The sequence below is a fragment of the Petaurus breviceps genome, unplaced genomic scaffold (assembly GCF_028583685.1).
Source record: "Petaurus breviceps papuanus isolate PSGF00001 unplaced genomic scaffold, PetGlider_PUasm1.0 90601, whole genome shotgun sequence".
Lineage (NCBI taxonomy): Eukaryota > Metazoa > Chordata > Mammalia > Diprotodontia > Petauridae > Petaurus > Petaurus breviceps.
The window spans coordinates 2,948,852-2,967,145 of NW_027187282.1; the positions used below are offsets into that span (position 1 = coordinate 2,948,852).

Consider the following 18,294-nt stretch of genomic DNA (forward strand, 5'->3'; position numbering starts at 1 on the left):
TGGTACTGCTTATGAATCTATACTTGGGTGGCTTTAGCTCTTAGCTACCGTTCTTTTTCATAGAGTGAGTACTGCATGTTGTTCTGTGGTGCAGCCCCCATTGTTCGGTAGTGGCCAGTCCAGGGATGTTGGGGTCCAGAAATTGTCAGGGTTGGGCTGAGCCAGGCCTTGTGTTCAGCCACACCAAAACGTTTAGATGGCCTGAGAGGGCATTGCAGTCAACCACCCAGCATCCTTTGGACTTGGAATTGCTTTTTCTACTTCTTCAATGAGTTTCCTTTCCTCATAGTTTTGCTTAAGCAAGTATTTCCTAGTGTTATGTTTGCAGGAACCTACACTTGCTGTGGATTTTCAACTAGGATGGGGGAAAGAGGGATAGAGGAAAAGGGGATAGGGGAAAGAGGAATAGGAGAAAGTTTTTTCAATGTCAATTTTCCTTTACCAAAGTAAGTGTTAGAAGGACTGGAGGTAGCCGGCCAGCTGAAATGGAAAATGCTGTCCACTGTGATGCAAGGCTTGGTTAGAGGCAGAAAGAACTTGGGTAGCTCTGTTCTAGGACAGATCGCGTGGTTCAGCATGCCGGTGGCCACCTCCAAGATCCCTTTCCTGATGTGGACCCCAATGGCCATCCCCGGGTGTCGTCTCCTTTGCCCTTGCACCCAACTGCACCCTCCAGAGTGGGCTCGGCAGGAGCGAGGGGAAGAGCCCACAACCCATCGCCCTGCACCGGCTTGGGGGAGGGCAGGGGGCTGGGACGGAGCGAGGAGGATGGGGGCGGAGCTCTCGGCGCAGGGGAAGGCGCAGACTCGGCTCCCCACCGCATCGCCGGGAGCTGCAGGGAGCTTCGCAGGCTGGGCCGAACCAGCCCAGGCTGACGTGGCCTCTCTTCTGCTAAGCGCGGCTGACAAGGCGGCCTGGGGGCGGAGCTAGCCTTGGGGGCGGGGCCTCTTCTTGGCTCTGCGCGACTGATCGGGCGGCCTGAGGGAAGAACCAGCCCAGGGGCGGGGCCTCCAGCGGCGGGGGCGGGGCTATGGGAGCCGGGTGCTCTGCAGGCTGCGGGCCCCCGTCGGCGATGGCGGAGCCGTGGCTCCTCCCCCTTCCTCCACCCCCGCCCCCGCCCTCGCCCCCGCCTCCTCCGCCCTTCTTCTCTTCGTCTCTCTCTCCATCTCTCCTCTCTCTCTTTCCCTCTGTCATCCCCCCAGTCTCTCTCTATCTCCCTCCCCGGCTCCTCTCGGCCTCCCTCTGGGACCGCTGAGCTCCTGGCGATTGCCTGGTGGCGGCGGTGCCAACGGCAGCGGCGGCCGATCAGGCAGTCAGTAGGTGCCTAGCCGCATCTCCGGTGGTGTCAGGCTCTGGGCAGGCTTGCTTTTGGCCCGAAATGACGCTCAAGTCGAGCCGGAGGGAGAGCGTGAGCAGCATGCGGACGGCCCTGTCCGACCTCTACTTGGAGCACTTGCTGCAGAACCGCCCCAAGCCGGAGGTGAGCCGGAGAGCTTCGGGAGGGCTGGAGTTCGGAGGACTGCGGGGGGGCTGCGGAGCCCTCCCGGTGTGGGCCCGCGGGACATCACGGGGTCGCCAAGGTGCGTGGCGGCGGCCGGGGCCTGGAGGCTCTCTGCCCGCTCGTAGGTCGGTAACGGAGCGCGCTGGGGAACTCCGGTAGGGAGGGCAGCGGAAACCCCTGGGCGCAGAATTCGAGGGCACGCCAGGTAGGGGGCGGCGGGGAGAGCTGAGTCGCCTTGCACCTGCGGTGACCCTGGGGGCCCCTGGGAAGGGGGGGGCGTGTTCTGTCCCTTCTTTCGTAGTGCGCTGTTACCGACACGCACTCCGGGCTGAGCTCTGCAGTTAGAAGCTGAGGGGGAGGGGGGGGAGGGAAGAGGAAGAAGGGGAAGAGGAGGGGAGGTGGAGGGAGAGAGGGGGAAGAGGAGCCGGAGATTTTCTCTCTGGCCTGACTTCCGAAGTCACGATGTCCCCCTCCCTTCCCCACCCCCACCCCACCTCAGACATCGTTTTCTCCCTTGAGAGTGCGCATGTTGAAGTCTGTAGAGGCCTCCTCCTGGGCAGTGCCCTGAGGTAGAAATAATAGAAGCGAGCGAAGGGTCCCTAGTTCAGCCTCTTATTTCGTCAGCTGAAATAAACAGGATTGAGTTTCCAGAAAGTGGGTCTGCTTCCCTGCCTTGATTTGGAGAGTGGGTTACATGACTATTTCTTAACGGTTAGTCATGAGTTTGTCCCCTCCCCACAGACAGCCAGGGCTCTGGCCAATTTGGAAATAGACTGACGTCTGCATCTGAACCTTCACGTGTGCCGTCAGAAGCAAGGCTAACCCTGTGGCAAAAATAACAGCAGCAACTCCCCTCTGCTACTGGGCAGGCAGGGAGAAGTGGGAAACTCCAGGCAGAGTCACTTTGCTGACCAGGATCTCAGCTGTGCGCCTAGGCCAGTGGTCTTATCTTCCCTCCTCCAGAATTTCATGGTTAATAAACCACTGATGTCATGGACATCCCCAATAGAAATGCCAGTTGGGACAGAAGGTGGCCTGAGAGGAGAGGGAGGTGAGGACCAAGCATTCCCTAGACAGACATGGAGTAACCCTCCACAAAGGCCAAAGAGAAGCCACGTTTAAGTCTGGGCTGGGTTCTTTGTGACCTTGGAAGCTACAGGATTAAGTTCCTATGATAACCAGGGTCCCAAAACATCAGAGCCCAATGGGACACGAAAACCACCAGACCTAACTCCAGCTTCCATACAGGAAACTTGCTTGTAATGAAGAACAGGATCCTATAGAATGAGGGGCATTAGCAGTCCGAGCTGGAAAAGGAGCTCAGGGACCATCTTAGCCAACCTCCTCATTTTACATTAGAGGAAACTGAGGCCTAGGGAGTTGAAATGACTTGTCCAAGGTGACACAGGCAGTAAAGGGCAGCTAAACCATGAACTATTTTACCACAACATGGATTTTACATACCTTAAAGGCCCGGAGATTGAGTCATAGTGATAGAGCTCAGGGGCCAGCTTGGCCAAAACTTTCATTTGATAGCAGAAGAAATGGAGACCCAGAGTTGATACTGCCAAAGGTCACAAAGGCAGGACTAGAACCTTCAGTTCTCCTTCAGTGTTTCTTCAGGATTTTTAAAAAATTAATTTTCAAAACAAAACAAAGATCCATCTCCCTTCTCTCTCCTTCCACTGAAAAAGTAAGAAAAACAAAATCTTTGTTACAAATATGTATAATCAAGCAAAATAAATTCCTCTATTAGTCATGTGCAGAAGAAAATGACTCAGTCTGTACTTTGAAGCCATCATCTCTCTATCAGGATTTCCTCAGTATTTTCCAGGGCCAGGCAGTTTATCCTTTTTGAGCCTTGTTTCCCAGGACAGGTGTTCTTCCCATTTTATAGATGAGAGAACTGGGGCACAAAAATCAAAGTGACTTGCCCACTAAAGTGTCCCCATTTTACATGGCACTTTACAGTTGGCATTTCCTTTTCTCAAGTCTGTGGAGTGTATGAATAGGATTAGCCCTATTTTTTTTTTTGGAGGGTAACTGGGTTTAAGGTTACACGGCTAGTTTTTTTTTTTTTGTTTGTTTTGTTTTTTTGTGTGTGTTAAGTGTCTGAAGTCGAATCGGAACTCAGGTCCTCCTGACTCCAGGGCCAGCACTCTACTCACTGCGCCACCTAGCTGCCCCGATTAGCCCTATTTTTGATGACTTCCCTGAGTTAGTACTGGGTAGAGCTAAACCTCCAATCCAAGCCTTTGAACTCTAAAGCCATTGACCCCCCAGGGACTTCTGCTTGAACCTCTCCAGTGAGGGAAAATTCACTACATAAGTGGGCAATGCATTCCATTTTCAAGACAGCTTTAACAGGATGTTTTCCCACATGTTGAGGCAAAGTCTGCTGGTCCTACCTCTGGCCCTCAGGACTCTCTCCTACATACATAGTCCCTTCTAGGCTAAGCATCCTCTGTCCCTCTACAGATTCTCAGATGGCTTTGGGTACCATCCCCATCCTGGTCACTCATCTCCTGGCATTCCATGGAGGTTGTGAAATGATACAACCATTCTATAGAGCAGTTTGGAATTATGCCCAAAAGGCTATAAAACCATGCCTACCTAGCAATACCACTTCTAGATCTGTATCCCAAAAGAGATGAAAACAAAAAGGAAAAGGACTAACATGTACAAAAATGATTTATAGCGGCTCACTTCTGGGGGCAAAGAATTCTGGGCAAAGACATTGAGGGGATGCCCATCAATTGAGGAATGGCTGAATAAGTTGTGGTATATGATTATGATGGAATACTATTGTGCTATAAGAAATGATGATCAGGATGCTCTCAGAAAAACCTGAGAAATTTACATGGACTGATGCAAAGTGACATGTACTGTGTGCAAAGTAACAGCAGTAGTGTAAGATGACCATCTGTGAATGACATAGCTATTCTCAGCAATACAGTGATCCAAGCAAACTCTGAAGGACTTAGGATGAAAAATGCTCTTCATCCCCAGAGGAAAAACTGAAGGTATCTGAATACAGACTGAAGCATACTTTTCAAAAAAAAATTTTTTTTTCTTGAGTTTTCTTTTTTTTGGCTATGTTTTCTTTCACAACATGGATAGGTTTCTCATGGCTACACATGTGTAACCTTTATTATTCTGCTTGCCTTTTCAGTAGGGGGTGGGTAGAGAGGGAGGAGAAAGAGAATTTGTAATGCAAAGTTTTTTTTTGTTTGTTTTTGGAGGGGGGAAGGTAAGGCAATTGGGGTTAAGTGACTTGCCCAAGGTCACACAGCTAGTAAGTGTCAAGTGTCTGAGGCTGCATTTGAACTCAAGTCCTCCTGACTCCAGGGCCAGTTCTCTATTTACTTCAACACCTCACTGCTCTTGTGACTCATAGTTTTAAAAAAGAATTGAAAATTGTTTTTATGTGTAACTGGGGAAAAACAAAAAAGAAAATACTAAAAAAAAAAAAAAGCAAAAAGACAAGATGGCATTCCAGGTATAATACCACAAGTAGAGATTGCCATGGGCCCACACTTGTTCTGGATCCCATCTCCCTTGCTCTGGACCTAGGTCACTTGCTGGATGTCATGTGACTAGAACTCAACTCTTTTCCTCCAGTCCCCAGCTGCCTGTCTCTGCCCATCTGGGCTTGGGGATCTTCTGGATGGCATATTGCAAACTGTACGGCCATCCAGGGAGTCTCACTAAAGCTTCTTGGAGAGCCTTCCCAGAGTTCTTGCCAACAGCTCCTCACAGGCCAAGAACAGATGGATAGGGACCAAAAAATGGGCTACAGCATTGAAGACTCTAGTGATTAGAGTGCTTCCCTTTTGGACCTTCCTGCCTTTCGGCAGCCATGTCTCTTTGTGACCTTCTGCTCACCTGTGTGCCGGCTTCTCCCCTCTGCTCATGGGGACTAGTTCAGTAAAGCTGTGTGCCCAGGGAATGACAGTGGTAGCTAGGATCCCACAATCCAAATAGAAAGGTCATTTGATTTAGTGAGATTTTCTTAAGGCTGGGTTAGAGCGATAACACTCAGTCTTACATTGTGAAGTCAGTTTGGCTGATATTCTAGTTCCCTCCTACTTCTCAGTTGGGGTGGCTCAAGTTGTTTGGGTACAGAGAGAGGCAAGGTAGAAACTAATGCTTCAACTTCCTGATGATTCCCTTTATTCCCGTGGGGCCTCCCCCCCTCTCCCCCCAGCCCTTTGCTAATCCTGGCTGGGGAAAAATGTTTAGCTGCTAGAGGAAGGGTTAGCAAAGTGGGGAAGGGGAGGTGATATGGTGCTTCACTGGGAGGCAGGCAAAATGGGTTAGAGTCCTAGCTCTGCTGCCTAGCCTGGTGACCTGGTCCAAATCACTTACCCTTACTAAGCCTTAGTTTCCTACAATACCTGCCCTCCTTACCTCTAAAAGTTGTTGTGGGGAGCAAATAAAAGATCAGATGAGAATGCTTTGCAATATGAGTGAGGTTTCACCAATTAATATTTGTAGTATTGCTAGTACCAGGGTGGGATGAAGGGAGATAATTAGATATCCATCTCCTGGGAAGGAAAAACCAGACTGTGTTTGCCTAAAGTTGCAAAGAATTTGTAGATTTTGTAGGAAGAGCCTTAGCCTCCTCTTCAGGGTAGACCTCCAGCTGGATTGCTGCTCAATGAAGCCTTATCTTGAGGTGCCGCATAACTGTGAGGTACAGTGGAAAGAAGCTGGATTTACACTCCAGCTTGGCCACTTAACCCCTGTGTGACCTGGGCCAATCCCTCAACCTCTCTGTGCCTCAGTGAAAGAAGGGGTAGGACTAAAAGACCTCTAAGTTCTCTTCCAAGGTCCCCATCTCTTTATTATTATTTATTTAATATTATTTATTAGCTGTCTAGGATATGCCTCTTTCTGAGGCCTGGCTCCCCTTCCTATGGCCTTCCTGACACCAGTCTTTGATAGACTTCATGAGAAATGGGAAGAGAAAAGCAGCACTTTCCCAATCCTTTATTCTATTTCTGCATAATCAGGCTGCTGGAGTAGATCTCTGTCCCAACCCTAAGCACTGAAAGGGGGGCAGGGGAGAGGGGAGGGAAGAGGGGAGAGTGGTCCAGGGGACTATTTGTAAATTGACCAGAGCAAGGAGGAACTCCAGTTGAAGGCAAAGTTCTGGCCTACAGAATTCACAAGGTGTGGGATTCCACTCCAAGCTTGGTAGGCTTACCATTTGGACTTTGACCTTTGCGATTCATTGGGGTGTATAATGAAATTGATACAATGATTTGACTGAAGGCATTTTTAAAAAAAATATAAGTGACATTAGTTTGCTCTGTTGTCCACTAAAAGACCTCCAATGTTCCTTATAACTCTAGAGCTAGAAGCTTATGATTCTCTAGGTAGGGTGGTCACATGAGAGGAAGGTCTCCCAGGGTGGGAAAACTTGGAACTCATCCACCTCAATTCCAGTTCTGCTGAGTCAAGTGGAACAGATAAGATTCCCTCTCCTCATGTATTTCCCCTTTACTAGAAATCAGCCATCATGAAAGTGGCCTTGGTAATAGACATTCTCAGGATGTTATCATTTTTCATCATTACTGTGTTTGCCAATAGTCAACCTGAGTATTTATTAAGCATGTTCTACCCTATGTATGTCAGACACTGGGGATACCAAGGCCAAAAGGAAACAGTCCTTGCCCTCAAGGAGTGTCTATTATATTGGAGAGATGACATGTTTACATATATGAGTGTAGACAAATAAATACAGTAATTTCTGGAAGGTCCTAGCAGCCGCTTAGGAGGTGGGGTGGGAGGGATCAGTATGTAGGATGTAAGCTGGGGTGAATAGGAAACTAAGAATTTTAAGAGGAAAAGTAATGAGCAACTGGAAATAGACAGCAAGAAGGCCAGTTTGACTGCAGAGTCAAATCTAGGAAGGGCAATTATTGTTCAGTTGTTTCTGGTCTAACTCTTTGTGACCCCATTTGGAGTTTTCTTGGTTATAGACACTGGAGTGGTTTGCATTTTTCTTCTCCAGCTCATTTTACTGATGGGGAAGCTGAGGCAAACAGGGTTAAGTGACTTGCTCAGGGTTACACAGAGTCTGAGGCCAAGTTTGAACTCAGGTCTCCCAGACTCCAGGCCTGGTACTCTAATCTGCTGCATCACCTAGCTGCCCCATGAAGGGCAATAGTGTATTTACCAAAACTGGAAATGAGATTGCTAACAGTTGGCATTAAAGAACTTGAGTATCCTTGATGCTTAGAATCTTAGAAAAATCTCAATATGGAAGAAAGGAGAATTAGGAGCTTGCCAATGGCCCTGGACTGGTGGGACTAGATCTTAAGAGGCAGAAGAAGCCACCTAGAGAGGAGGGGACTGCTGTAACTTTCTTGTTTCTCTTCTCATATTCTCAGCCCATTTCACCTTTTATTCTTCCCCTAGAGACACCAGGTTGTGGGTTGCTCACCTTTAGCCTGCAAGGTAGCACCTGACCCTTCTCCCAGAAGGAACAGGTCAACTGAGGCTGCTCCTCATCTCCAGGAAAACATCTGACTTCCAGTTTGGAGCAAGCCCCATTTGAAATGGAAGGCACAGAAACTGCTGGCAGCAGGAAGTTAGAAAGTGCTCTCTGTTCTTTTTATGGCCCCTGGGGCAGCCCTGCCCTACCCAGTAACTTTATGGCTTTCCTTTATTAACCAGTGTGACCTGTTCACTTCCCAGGACTCCTTGGGCTGTGTGGATCATACTTTGCCTGGAACTCCCAGGGATTATAAATCTTAATGGATAGTCAAATGAAGAGATTGACTGTACTTGTTTGTTCTGATCATTCCTTGTTTAGACAATCAGTTAGTCATCAGTACACATTTATTAAACACCTATTACTACCAGGTACTGTGCACCCAAGGAATTTGAGGTTCTTGGCTACCTTGGTATAGTGGAGTGGTACACTGATCTTGGAGCCATCCAGGCCTTTGGCAAATCTGTGACCCTGGGCTAGTCAGTTCACATCTCCGATCTCCTTTTCCTCATCTGTAAAAGGAAACTCTTTAGAGGTCCCTTCCAGTTCTGAAATGGATCTCAACTATTCAAAGATTGCTTGGAAAACCATGCTTTTGTTCCTTCTTTCTCTTCCCTTCTCAAATTGCCCTACATTGCCTTAGTTGACAAGTCTTCTCTCCGTAAGAAAATGTAAGCTTCCTGGGGGTAAGGATCATTTAGTTTTTATCTTTAGCTCCAGTGCTCTCAGAAGGTCTAGTACTTACCTACCCAGGATCACCCAGCCCAAGTGGGACTTGAACCTAGGATTTACAGGCTAGAGGCCAGCTGTTCTGGTGTTTGCTTGCCCTCTCCTAGTAGGCACCAGATAACAGCTTGTCAAATTTCCTTTTGGGGATGGTCTTGAAAAGAATGCAGCAGTGATGGGAAGGAGAAGGGGAATTGTGCCTGGCTTTCTAGGATGGAGGTGGAGAGGAGAGTGGGATCCAACCAATCACCATGTATCAAGGTCTTCCTTTGTGCCAAGCACTGTAGTTAAGAGCTGAGGGTTCAGTGAACAGTCCCTGTTCTTGAGGAGTTTACTACAATGTCTGATGAAGAGGAGGCACTTAATAAATGTTTATTGAGCTGAATTGATCTCCTAGTCTAATGGGGGAGACAACATGTAAATAACTAGGTGCATACAGAATAAAATAGAGTATGTACCTATAAGCAGTCTTTCAGGGAGGGGTAAACTTCTCTCAGAATCAAGCCAGAAATCTAGCCTTAACTCTGTGGGAGAAGGGCTGAGGGGATAAGCTGGCTCTGCTGCCAATTGGAACTCTCAGCAGAGGCTGCCGTTTTGCTGGCTATTCTTGGTACCCAGGGAGATACCTTGGGAGACTGACCCAAACATAGATGGGTTTAATTCAGCACTTCTGGTGGCCACCCCAGCTATTGGAAACTATCAAAAGCCAGTCAGTAGGGGAGCAACTTGCCAGGCATTTGCTTTGAGTCATGTGGAGTTGGGGTTCTTCAAGCAGCCTCTATACCAGTTTGCCATGTGTTCTGAGCCATCAGAAAGCATATGCTGGATTCTGGTTGTCTGGGCAAGGAGAAATGAGAGAAATCCTTACTCAAGTCTAGTAGACCTCTACTCTCACTTCCTTTTTCCTAATCTTTTGTACCACCCCTTGCCAACAGCAAGTTTCCTGCCTTTGTGCCTTTTTGAAGTAAGTTGGAGCTGTGCCTGCCAGGGACTTGTGGTTCTTTTTTTGCTTTTGAAAGTTGCTAGGTTTCTCGGAGACTCAGTTTACTTGCCTCTAAAATGGGGATAATAATGCTTCCATGGAGGGTTGTTTCAAAGAAAGTACTTTGTAAACCCTTAAGCAGATAGAAATTTGTCATCAGCTTTTCCACTATTATCTATACGTCTATAAAATGAGGGTTTTGATTAGATATTTTCCAAGCTTCCTTTCAACTCCAAATCTGTGATCATAAGAACAGGAGATGTTTTCCCCTGTGAATTTTGACAATAGTTTCTGACCTTCATTAGACTATAAGCCCCTTGAAGGCAAGTCCCTTTTTTGGTTCCGGTTTGTATCTGCACTGCCTGATTGGGAGCTTGGTGCTGAAGAAATGTGGGTTGCATTTACTTGGTTGACTGTAGGTTGGTCATTAAGGTTTACATTCATAAATGACAATTCCTGAGACCTTCACCACCCTCCTGGCCAGTAACTCTTTCAGGTCTTATCTCTGTTTTACAGATAAGGAAAGAGACCTAGAGGAACGTAGTGACTTGCTTATCCTGGTTCTTCAGCTAGGGACTGGCAGGCCGGTTCTGGCCCCAGTTCTCTTAACTCCACACCAGGTACTCTTTCCATAAGGCCTTGCAAAAGGTGGGGTGGTAAGGAACACAGTAGCTATAGCTCTGTAGTGTGACTAAGAGATGGCAGCTGGGCTTGGTCCTAGAGGGCAGAATTCTTGTTGTATGCAACTGGTGGATGATGGTGAGAGCTACCTAGAGGCTCAGAATGCTTCAAGTGATTGAGACTGGCTGGAAAGGAGCTAAGTGGGACATTGGTGAATGAAGGCTCATAGGCTCTCCCCAGGCAGGAAGTGAGCTCCCTTCCTCAGAGCCCAGGGCTCCAGCCTCCCTGCCCCCATTCTTTTCTGGGCCCTGCCCTAGGATTCCTGTTACTTCCTATCTGGGCTTGCTTCATTTTCTTAAGTTTTTCCTAGAACCCTAGGTCTAGGACTAGGAAGGGCTTCTGAGGCTATCAAGTCCAGCACCCTTATTTGATTGGCTAGTAAGATTTTCTGTCTTTTTGGAGGGGGGAAGGCAGGGCAATTGGGGTTAAGTGACTTGTCCAAGGTCATATAGCTAGTAAATGTTAACTGTCTGAGACTGGATTTGAACTCAGGTCCTCCTGACTCCAGGGAGTGTTCTATTCACTGAGCTTCCTGGCTGCCCCCATGGCTAGCAAGATTTGAGTTCAATCCTACAAGCATTTGGAAAAAAAATTTATTTTGGACTTCAGTACCCAGAAAGAGCATTTCCATATACATAGCAGTTCCCGGGAGGATTGCATATGAAACTATAAATATCTATTCCTTACTGTTCTTTATTTTAAAGTATAAAAGCATATTTCCACATGTGACTTTCAAAACTGCCCTGCTTATCTACTCCCTTCTCAACTTCCTTCTATTTTCTTCTGTGCATTAAAAAAAAAAAACCAGCTTCAATGACCCTTTTATTTGCATCTCTATCTCCCCTCTCCCCCCTCCCAATTAAAGAATGTAAGCACTGTCAAACAAAACAAATACACCCAGTGAATGGCTTTGTCCAAAAAGATCCGCTTTCTGCACCTTGTGTCCATCCCCTCTGTCCGCAGCTGGAGGCCTGGGTGGGCTGCCTTTGATCAGAATTCATTCATTAGTTTGTATCCTTCTTTTGCTCCATTCACTTTGCAAATGTTAGTGTTTCTTCTTACAGGTGATAATCTGCCCTTCCCCATTTGGCTCAACCCTTCACCCCATTGACCTTAGCTATCATTTTTCTTTTTCTTTTTTTTTTTTGCCTTTTGGAGGGCAATTGGGGTTAAGTAACTTGCCCAAGGTTACTCCACTAGTTTGTGTGTGTGTGTGTGTGTGTGTGTGTGTGTGTGTGTGTGTGTTAAGTGTCTGGGGCCAGAACTGAACTCAGGTCCTCTCGACTCTGGGGCCGGGCGCTTTACTCACTGCGCCACCTAGCCGCCCCTCTTTTTTTCTTTTAAAGATCAGATTTAAAAGTTTAAAGATCATCATCAGAAAATTTGTTTTGCTTTGAGCTATTGCCTTCTTCCACCCCATCCTTGAGGGTTTCCAGGTTGAATTTGATACATGGGTTGAATTTGTTTATTTCAGATGAGAGTAAGGTTGAACTGATGCCTACCTCCTAACCCCTCCATGTGTGTAAAAAAAGGAGTAGTGAGTCCCACATATATAGTGAGACTGTAGGTATGTAGAGAGGGTGCTGTTCTTGAGTGGCTCGAAAGGAGGCAGAAGAAATATCTCCTACCTTTTCTCTCTCCACCCTTCTCTGAGGGAGACTTTTATTCCTGGGTGGGGGAGGGAGGGCAGGGGGAAGAAGGAGGTTGGAGCTGGAGGTCACTACTCTTCTCAGAGAGAGGGGATACCAGGCTAGAACATATCTATCTGCTCCCTTAAGTATTGTTCATCTAGGATATATGATTGGGTTCCATCTAACTTCTGATCTCTTTTCATTGTACCCACCCTTTCCCCACCTAATGCCGGTTCCACAGTGAACACACATAAAGAATGGCAAAGAAAAGTCATTTATCCAAATCATAGCAAAACAGAAATCAGAGATAATTCAGACAGTTACACCTGAAATAAAAATTCAACAATATCATAATACAGTCCCAAGAAATTTTTACCTCAAATAACAAATTTCACTAATCACAGTCCAGGACTAGGTACAGTTATTAATTTCTTTTCATGTTGTTGCAATAACAGATAACAATAAGCACATACAAGGCCTTATCTTACTCTATCTTTCTAGTTTAAATCCATCCTGGAGCAGAAATCAATCATTAGAAATGAAGAAAATAATCAGATTCTGTAATTACACGTGTATAGTGAATATATTATAGATCACTCAAAACACAGAAAAATGCTGGCCACTCTAAGCTTCTATGATGAAAGATGTCCATATCTTAAGGTATTGCATAGTAACCCCTAAGGCAAAAATAATCTTGAAATGTGGGATCTGTTGAGACTAAGTCATCTTAAAGGTATAATTTCAACACATACTATTCCTGGGGCACCTTCATAATTTTCATAGCAATGGTCAATGAATCTGTTAGATAAAAATCACTCTTTATAAAACAAACTTGGAAGCCCTGTCATTTCAGCTGTGAGAGAGAGGTAGTGTGAGAGGTTTCTCATTAAAATTCTTCATTACTTTAGAATTTCACAACATGCTGTCAGCAAGGCTGATAAGATTTTTATGACTTTGACCACTGTACCATGTTCAAGGTCCTGAGGAGCCTGGTAAGTCCCTAAAGAACTTTGCAGAAAAAGGGAATTTATAAGATCTATGGTATTTTTCCCAAATAGTAAGTTATTGTAATTATTATTAATTTTATAGAAAAATATACTCACTTAAATACTCAACAGTTTTTAAACATTGTAACCACATTTTCTAACAGCTGAATTAATAATTTACATCAATCTCTTAAGTGTCATTTTTCACATTCATAGAATTTTGTATATAGTGATTTCCCCAAATAACAGTACAAAAAAAATTAGAAGCCTAACAATAACATAGACAATATTATGGATTTTTAAAAAGCAACACAAAACTTATGGTCAGTTGAGTAACATCAATTCATTTGAATGTTGTTCTGAATCATCTTATATAGAAAATAATATCATCCATCCATCAATTTGTCATTCTATACTAATTGCATTAAAAACTTCCAGTGTAGAGTAATTCTTTTAATCCTTTTTCATTTCTAATAATTTCATTTTAAATTCTTTTAAAATTAATCTTTCACTTTTAATTTTTATTCATGAAGTTTCTTTTTTTTTTTGAAGGGGGGAAGGCAAAACAATTGGGGTTAAGTGACTTGCCCAAGGTCACACAGCTAGTAAATTTGTCAAGTGTCTGAGGCTAGATTTGAACTCAGGTCCTTCTGACTACAGGGCCGGTGCTCTATTCACTAGGCCACCTAGTCTCCCCTCACGTTTTCTTTCTTTTTTTTTTGTACATAGAAAGCCTTTATTTGATACATATCTATTTCATTTGTTGTCATGGTACAGAGGTAACTGGAACTTGGGTCAGTAGCATTAACTAACATTTTGCTATTTATTAGGCTCCAACAATTAGAGCTCCAACTTCAAATGCTATGTTCAGCACAAAAAGCATGGTGCAGAATTCTGCAAGCACTCTTTGTCTTAGGTGCTGGAACAGTTTAGTTAAGGCTTCCCTCCTGAGGTCACTTCTAGAAGGTTAAGAGGCACATAGCCGGTAGAGGTCTCCTTCAGGTCAGGGAACAGATGGGTAGGGTTAAGCTTAGGACATGTATATCCTTGAAGCTTAGAGAGTGAGCCACAGGAACCTGAGAGGGCTTACATAAGGTAGAGAAACCTTTTAGAAGGCCAAGAAATCAAAAGATCAGTGCTTCAACTGCAGGCCCCAAAGTCAAGTGCTTAGAAAGGACTGAGCAAGAAGAGATTTAGTCCTTTCCTTGCCTCCTATGTGCTTCCTGGTTTTGTTAGGCTTCTCTGAAAAGCTCCCATGGACTATAGTTACACACCTAGACCATTGGCATGACTGGGGTCTGACATTAAAGGGCCTAGAGTCACAGAGTAATCACAGACTGAATCTCTCTCTCCATGGGCGAGTTTCCCATTTTATCAATGGAAGACCTTCATGAACTTTTCTGCAAACTTGGCATCGGGCACAGGCTTTCTCTTGCTGCCAAGGGCCAGGAGTTTCTTAATTGTTGAGATATTACTCATTCAAGTTTTAAATTCCTGGAGGAAAAGAAATCCAGAGAGTGCATCAGGGACAGTCTCTTCCACCATTAAAATAGCTTCAATCAATTGCACATCTTCCATGCTCATCTGGTTACCCACAAGAAAGTTTTGTCTATGAGTCTTTAAAACCTTTTCATAAACAGGGAAGTATCTGGTTTTGCCCTTGTTAGTGATTTCAGTCAGTCTTTAGGAAAGGATACAGCATGATTAGTTCCATCAGATCCATTGTTCCCTCTGGGCTCCTTTATGTCCTTACCAAGTAGATTGTATTTCTCAGCAATATGGTGCAGAATGGCTCTGGACTGAACCAGCTTCATCCCATCGATTTCAACCATTGGCACTTGTTGGAACAGCAGGACAGCTGCTTTTAACTTTTCTAATTGTTCTTTTGTTTCAAAAAGTTGTTCTTCAAACTCCACTTCAGCTGCAGCTAAGAGCCATCTGATGGATTCCATTTTGCCCCTTCCATTAAAGTAGTGGAGGACTGGTTTATTCGCCACTGTAATGTTTTGAGTTTTCCTCCGCTGCTGAGGAAGAGAGTCCCGCGAGCTGGGGTCCAAGAGGAGCAGCTTCTGGGTGAAAGCTAGCTCCCCTCGCGAAGTTTCTAAAGCATATTACCTTAAGCCAAATATCAAGTGTATTTTTCCTTAAAGTTATCCAAATAGAAGAATATATTTCACTTTAAATGAGGCCACGCTATAATTTCGTTTGGGGGCAAACTCAAGCCAAATGGTATCATTTAAATTTCCATTTTTCTAGGGACCATCAGCTGCCAGTATCCCAAATGATAAAGCCTTCTTCTTCCAGTTAGCTCAGTTCCAAAGATTTATGGCAGCATTCTCACATTCTTGTCCCCCTCTTTTAGGGCCATGAGGCTCTTCTAAAATATGGAAATTATAAGCATAATATTATGACTGTATATCCACCACATAAAGACTGGCACACACCATTCTAATGGTACTCCAAGGACAGCATTTTAGTATGCCATACTCAAATAATTCCATGCTACAAATTTATTACTATAGTTTCCATTTGGTAAATGTTGTAACTTGATAGACATTTCTCCAAATGGTGTCCACAGATTTATAGGCATAGAAAGTTTCTCATCCTTCTTATCTCAATGATTATAAAAACCTTATCAAAATTCTTTCCCAAACTCCAAACCCTTAACTTTCAAACTCTCCATTCACACTGTTTCAGTGCAGACTCCAACTTTCCTTTTCTTTCCACCTAGTTTCCTTTTAGCTTGCCTTAAACCTTCTCTCTTTTCTTCTAGTAGGCTTTGAATATCAAAAACCTACAAACTTCAAAACTGCCTCTCTCTTTTTATCCTCTGATTTGGCACTTCACTTACTGTCACTGCCTTTCTTAGTCTTATCTCACCTTTATTTCCCAATTGTATCCCAGGCTAATACTCTCCTGAACCCCTCCTGTACAGATTTTCTCATACTACACTAATTATTTGCAAAACTTTCACATTTTGAGTTGCATAGTCTATTTCTATTTCTTTTAGGTGACTTTCCTTCCTAAACAATTAAGTTCTGTTAAATCATTCACAGAGGAAAATACAGTGGTAAGGTAAAAACATCTCCCCAGGATTAATTTTTCACTCAGTAAGTCCTAAAGACTGAACACCATTTCTTTGCTTTAAGTCTTTCTTGGTATTCTCTAGGTGAGGAAATCACCTTTTAATAAAACAATGACTGTCTCCCTCCAAGAGAACATGACAAAAAAGAAGTCTTAAGTACTGTTTTTATGTAACCTTAGTCCTAGGGAGTAGCACCCCCTTCCCCCAATCCACTCAAATATTTCAAAATTTATAAAAACATTCAGATCATAATTTGGAAATTTACAGTAAATATAAAAAAAAAATTGGGGCAGCTAGGCAGTGTAGTGGATAGAGTGATGGGCCTGGAGTCAGGAGGGCCTGAGTTCAAATTCAGCCTCAGACATCTATAAGCTGTGTGACCCTGGGGAAGTCACTTAACCCTGTTTGCTTCAGTTCTTCATCTATAAAATGAGCTGGAGAAGGAAAAGGCAAACTATTCCAGTATCTTTGCTGAGGAAAATCCCAAATGGAGTCACAAAGAGTCAGGCACAACTGAAAAACAATTGAATAATAACAACAAATTTACATTACACATTTTGACTGTAATTAGTTTACAATGCCATTAATTCTTTTTTTCTTGTCTGTGCACCTCATCTCTGCATCTCAATCTGGCCGGGCTTAAGAAGACACTATTTTGCTATTTTTCTTTATCTCCCACTGAAAGTCTGATCTAAGGGTCAGTGGAAGTAAGTTCCTGTTAATGCAGAAGAACTTAGCATCAGAATTGTAGTCTATCACAGAAAGCAGGAAGAACTGTGTTAGGTAGGAAACTTCAATAACTAACTTAAGCTCACGCAAGATTTTAGTTTTTAAAATAACCATGCAGGCTACTTAGAAGAGGCTAATAGCGAATAAGTGGCATCCCCACTATTTGAAGCTCCCCAACTTACTCCAGTTTATTATTCTCCCACCCCCTTTCCTTGGAAGAGGTAGGGCAGAAGTTGGGGCTAGGACCTTAACTCAGCTATTATATAACAAAGTGGGCTTTTCTGATCATCAAAGCCCATCTGTAGAGATAGATGTCAAAGATGATTGTTGGGTAATCTGTTTTTCAAATTTAGGGCAGAATTTTTGATTATCAGTGTCTGCCCAAATATGCCAATAAAGGTATTAATTTTCTAAAATTAAGAGGTGATAGAGGAATATATTGGGAGGAGAAAGGAAGAGATAGAATAGGGTAAATTATCTCACATAAAAGAGGTGAGAGGAAACTGTTACAATGGAGGGGAAGAGCAGGAAGGTGAAAGGGAATGGGTCAACCTTATTCTCATTGAATTTGACTTAAGGAGGGAATAATTTACACATTCAATTGGGTGTCTTACCCTACAGGAAAGCAGGGGGGAAGAGGATAAGAGGAGGCATGATAGAAGGGAGGGCAGATTGGGGGAGAGAGTAGTTGGAAGCAAACACTTTTGAAAAGGGACAGGGTTAAAGGAGAAAATAGAGTAAGTGGGGAGTGGGATAGGATGGAGGGAAATATAGTTAGTCTTTCACTATATAACTACTATGGAAATGTTTTGTATAATTACACATGCACAGCCTATATTGAATTGCTTGTCTTCCCAGTGGGGGGTGGATGAGTAGGGAAGAAGGGAAAGAATCTGGAAATCAAAGTTTTAAAAACAAATATTTTTTTTAAATTGTTTTTTACATGCAGCTGGGAAATAAGATATATAGGCAATGGGGTATAGAAAAATCCATCTTGCCCCACAAGAAAGTAAGGGGAGAGGATGGGGGAGGACATAAGAGAGAACAGGTTGGGGGAAGGGGGTATTCAGTATGCTTGCTATCTTGGGGTAGGGGGTAGAGGAGAGATGGGAAGAAAATTTGTAACTCAAAATCTTGTGGAAGTGAATGTTGAAAGCTAAAAAATAAATAAATATATGTTTTAAAAAAGTATTAATTTTCTATAACCAATCTAAGCCCAAACAGGGTATTAAAATTCAATGATCTTTCTCAGGGACAAGGATATTTATCCCCTGAATTTAATCCTGTCCAAACATTTTCACAAAGATCAAAAAAACTGAGTTTTAGATCATTTGGATTCCTTGAAAGGATTTTTTTCCAAATTCACTAGGAGACAACCTATAGGAGTATATTTAGAAGAAATGGACTGATTAGATCCCATACTTTATCATCATTTTTTTTTAACCAGAAATATTTGAACCAGAATGTGAGA

At 44.0% G+C, this 18,294-nt stretch overlaps 1 protein-coding gene and 1 pseudogene across 1 annotated transcript in view; one reads left to right on the forward strand and one right to left on the reverse strand.

Moving 5' to 3' along the window:
• The first annotated feature begins 1,122 nt into the window (after positions 1-1,122).
• The window catches only part of MPP1 (MAGUK p55 scaffold protein 1), an 84,087-nt gene continuing 66,915 nt past the window's right edge, over positions 1,123-18,294 (forward strand). Inside the window, exon 1 of the mRNA XM_069063751.1 lies at positions 1,123-1,480. Within this exon, the coding sequence (XP_068919852.1) occupies positions 1,379-1,480 (102 nt within the window). The 5' untranslated portion in view covers positions 1,123-1,378. The remainder of the gene's footprint in view (positions 1,481-18,294) is intronic.
• Positions 14,114-16,937, reverse strand: LOC138142638 (glutathione S-transferase-like; annotated as a pseudogene).